The following is a 4,684-nucleotide window of genomic DNA, read 5'->3' on the forward strand; positions in this document are numbered from 1 at the left end:
TTTTTAGTAAAAAAAATTGAAAAAATTTCGAAAATTAGCGATTTTTAAATTTGTAATTTTTTTGGAGGTTTCCCCCATTTACGGGGAACGAGGGAAATTTTTTCAATTTTGAAGGGTAATGTCTTCGACTAGATACAATTTGTGATCTTTTGACGTATCGTTGAATAAAATCCGTTCGGTGAGAGCTGAGAAAAAGTGGTAACAGACACAAAAAAAAAAAAAAAAAAAAAAAAACACATCATAGTAAAACCAATACCTTCTCAGCTTCGCATCGAAGCTAATAATTTGTTATTATATTTAGTTATGTACTTAAAATATTATGAGCTAAGTTAAATTCTGATAAATTGAAAAGTAATATTATTTGCTAATGTTCAATGACTGGTATTATTTTATTTTAGTGTGCAGATTTTGCATGGTTACTACTTTTTCCAAACACATTACCCCTATTAGATATTATATTTAGTGATTTTAAATAACATGGTTAAAATAATATTTTTTTTTGTTTTATCAATTTATAAAATCATGAAAAACAGCTATGAAATGGTGATGTGTAAAGTTTCCCCCTTTTAGATTACATAAGCTCCTTGAGTACTCAATTATCCTTTTCACTTAACTATGCCTAAATTTAGATTAAATTTTTTTTTATAATAATAGAATTAATTACAAATGATACTAAAATTTAGTTATTGTGATTTAGTATCTTTCTCATGTCAGTTCTTTATTTAATAATTTAAAAGATTATTATTTAAAAAAATTACCATCATGATTGGAGTTTACTCTTATGATTTTTGTTCTACAAAATTTATCATGGCTACATGATACTGCAATAACAAACAAATCAACATTAAGTTCATTAAAATTCAAAGCTGCCCTATCATTTAATGATTGTATTATATCATTCATAAAACCATTAAAATTCGTAGAATCCCGTTTTACAGTAAAATCATATGGTGATTTGTATGATTCTAATGTAACTAATTCTTTTGTTTCTAATTTATCCATTTTCAGCTGAAAAAAGTAAATACATATTAATAAATTAAAAACTGTACGAAATAATGATATTTAATATGGTTCCTTGGAAACAATTTTAAAACAAAAATATAAACGAAAAATATTTATTAATCATTGTATAATCTATCGTTTCTAAAAATTATAATCAAAAAGATGAAAATAACTTCCCTCTTATTCCATGGCTAATAAAATAAGATAAAATTATTTATTTAATTATTTTTCCAATTAAAATAATGAGAAAGACTATTTAAATTAGCTTTAACTATATTGAAGTAAAATTCATATCTCAAATTAAAAGACTCAGTCTTTATTTGATGATGGTCTATGATGTTTAGACAAATCTAATAACTTTGAATCCAATAAATATTTTACATTACTTTTTTTAAATAAATTTTACAATTTTGAACTATGTTAAAAGTGTATTTATTATTATAGTGCAGGTGGAATGCACAGAGGTAGTTCTACGGTGAGTATGGGGGATGAGTCACCTCCCAATGAAAAATTGTCAGCTCAACAAAAATCAATTGCAATTTAATGTGACCTTTTATATTTATATAAATAAAAGTTAAAACCCAATAAAAAATTTGTTGCTACCTTAGCTAAAACTTAAAAAAAATATGGCAACCAAAAAAAAAAAGATACTCAATAAAAAAAAAGTGCCAATTCAGAAATTAAAATGCCCACTTAACATAATTAAAAGAATTACAAAAATTTGTAGGAATACCCTGAGTGCACATACATCAGTACGAGCTATACCCACCCTCACAATATATTCATGACTTATCCTTAAGTTATTATCATCCTATCAAAATTTTAAATAAGAAAATGCTAAAAAAAGGCTATTTAAAAATGTTAAACATTTTTTTATATAATACATAATTTTTTTTTTTTGGTTCTTTTAATTTTTCATATTAGATAAAAATGAAAAATATGTTTATAACATAATACATAATTATAAAAATTATTAAAAAAAAGAAATGCAACTAAAAATATTTATTAAAAGTTATTAGATTTGTCAAAACATTGTGAACCACACTTTATACAAATTATAATAGGTATGCAAAATAATAGTCACATTCCTTTTACAAAAATTCTTATGAATATAAAAATTTATAAAGTTAACAAAGTGTGAAACTAAATCTTAACAATATTATGTATTAAAATTGTTTTTTAAGTTATTTTACTACAAAAAAAATTAGTTTTAAGTAAAAATTCAAGTATAATAAAAAATAAAATGTATATCCCACAAAAAAAATAATACATTTCATTAAATTCTTACCTGATCTGCTAATTGTTTTAGAGATTTAATGTCTAACATTTTAGTTATTAGAGTTATGTATTTGAAAAGGTAAGTATATTTTTTTCATCGGTGACTAAAACATTTTATTATTTGGTTTAGATGATGGCTACATTATATTAAAATGCATAAAATATATAAATTGTACATTGAACAGAAAATACAAAATTTTAACGACAATTCTTATCAAAAATAAAACTATCGGAGGTTACACTAGTCGAATTCGTGATAAAGAGTTATTGTATTATGGGAATTAGTATGTACGACAACAGAGCTTTTCTACAAATTTTCATTTTTTTTTTTGCATTAGTCTACGCACCCCCTGTTCTTTATTTACGATTCTGTAGAGCATATATTCTTCAATTTTTTCTAATGCGAGAACAATGATGTATCACACATTATACAGCGTTGAATAAACGTCATCGCAATTTAATAGGTGACTTATTTATTTTATGAGACCATTGTTAATGTGATTTTTGTTGGCCTGCAACACAACGTGGTTTTCTACTTGCATAACGACTATCATATCTGTTAGGTATCACACTGTGACACCTATCAGATATGATTACCGAACCATAAGTTAAATTTAATTTGGGTTAATATTTCGTTTAATATAAACACCTCATGGTTTATTAACCACAACCATGATAATCGAAGATGTATATAGTTGATGTGTTACACATACTGTAGCCCGTGTCTAGTTTAAGAATAAAAATACACGCGATACATAAGTACTTGCGTCTACCTAGCCGTTTGTCGTTGGCTATAGTGATGGGCATAATCGAGATATTTCGATTATTGAAATCATATCTATTATATAATCGAGATATTCTGATTTTTTAAATAATATTGATTATTCTATAATCGAGTGATTATTTCTAATGATTTCTCGTTTATTATAAAAACAATGATTTCTCGATCTTGAAATGTATATAATCGAATAAAAGTTATTTCGAATGATGTCCATGAAACGAGAGAATACTATTTTTAAGTTTTTATTTAGCATAAATTATAGTCGAATTATTATTAAATTGTTGACTTCGAGTCTTATTTTCAACTCGTTCAATCGCTACTCATGGCAACACCTTATCTGTCACATTTTTGGGAAGTATGTGACGATTAGAACAAAATTTTGTCCTGAACTGGCTAAACTACTGAGTTCTGATTCTCTCACTAGTTGTAAATTTATGAAAAATCAATTAGGTGTGGAATTAGGTGTTTTAATTATGATGGTCAAGCAGGCTATTGCTACCTTATCTTATGTTTTTATTTTTAAATTTGTTATCGGTTTTTTTAAAATATAGGTAATAATTATTAAATAAAAAAAATAACAACTTGTCTTCTATTTAAAGCACTTATTAATAAGGAGAGCACCTTTGCCACGAACTGATGATGCTCCGACATTTACATACTACGACATTTGACAAAGTAGTAATTGTTACGAACATCTGGTACTCCGACCATCTGATTCATAGGTTACCAAAATTATGACGGATTTTACTCCGACATTAAATTTAAAAAATGAGATAGTAAAAACTCCGACATTATCGATAGTTTGATTATGCATCGAAAGTTATATTATATTTCGATTGCATTGTTAGTAATAGTGCGCATTGATCGTATATGTTGCAACGTCAGGGTCAAGTGGCTACAGAAACACTACATTATTAAATTAATTATATTATTATTAATAATATTGTAAAATTTAAATTTAAATGTTTATTCAATTAGCATTTATTTGCTACTATAGTTATTATACAATAATATACATTTTGCTTATTATTTTCTGGTACAATTTCTCACATTTGACATATGTTATTAATACTCGAATGATAATAGTCATTCATTAAGTAACATAAAATTAATAGTGTTTAATACAGATGTACATTTTTGAAAAAGTTTTCTCTATTGTTAGAATATATATTTGTCTTTGAGAATTTTATTTTTTAATTATCCAATAATTACAAAATATTTTCATCGAATCAAAAAACTGTTAGTTAACTGTTTTTTCAGTCGATCCATAAAATTTTATCTAACAGTAATTTATTTTTTAACATCTAAGAGATCCATTTGAAAACTAATTTTTCTATAACAAATATGTGCTGTAAAAATTGTCTTGTGCAATTTTATTAGTAATTAATTTCTAAGTGTGTAATATTAAAAAAATAATAACTAATATAACACATAAAATTGTTTGTACAATATAAAATCATTCTTGGGGATGTCTGGATTTTTTCCTGTGCTGCATTAGGATATCTAAGTATAAAATAACACAGTATATCCAACTTCAATGCAGTAATTGTTGAACACATTTTTTTTAGTCTTATTACTTTCTGGAAGTTTCTTCCAATAGGTTTTTATAGACTCAGAAGAGTA

At 25.1% G+C, this 4,684-nt stretch overlaps 1 protein-coding gene across 2 annotated transcripts in view; it reads right to left on the reverse strand.

Annotated features, from left to right (window-relative positions):
• Positions 1–2,864, reverse strand: part of LOC126897755 (uncharacterized) — a 15,145-nt gene extending 12,281 nt beyond the window's left edge. The window contains exons 1-2 of one of the 2 annotated variants that reach the window (XM_050671606.1): positions 2,291–2,864; positions 759–1,008 (exon numbers count right to left, since the gene is read on the reverse strand). In XM_050671606.1, coding sequence (XP_050527563.1) covers positions 759–1,008; positions 2,291–2,329 — 289 coding nt within the window. In that variant the 5' untranslated portion in view covers positions 2,330–2,864. The remainder of the gene's footprint in view (positions 1–758; positions 1,009–2,290) is intronic. The other variant, XM_050671604.1, reaches the window with a different exon arrangement.
• Between the last annotated feature and the right edge of the window lie 1,820 nt (positions 2,865–4,684).

This window comes from Daktulosphaira vitifoliae, unplaced genomic scaffold (genome assembly GCF_025091365.1).
Source record: "Daktulosphaira vitifoliae isolate Bord-2020 unplaced genomic scaffold, ASM2509136v1 Scaffold_2, whole genome shotgun sequence".
Classification (NCBI taxonomy): Eukaryota; Metazoa; Arthropoda; class Insecta; order Hemiptera; family Phylloxeridae; genus Daktulosphaira; species Daktulosphaira vitifoliae.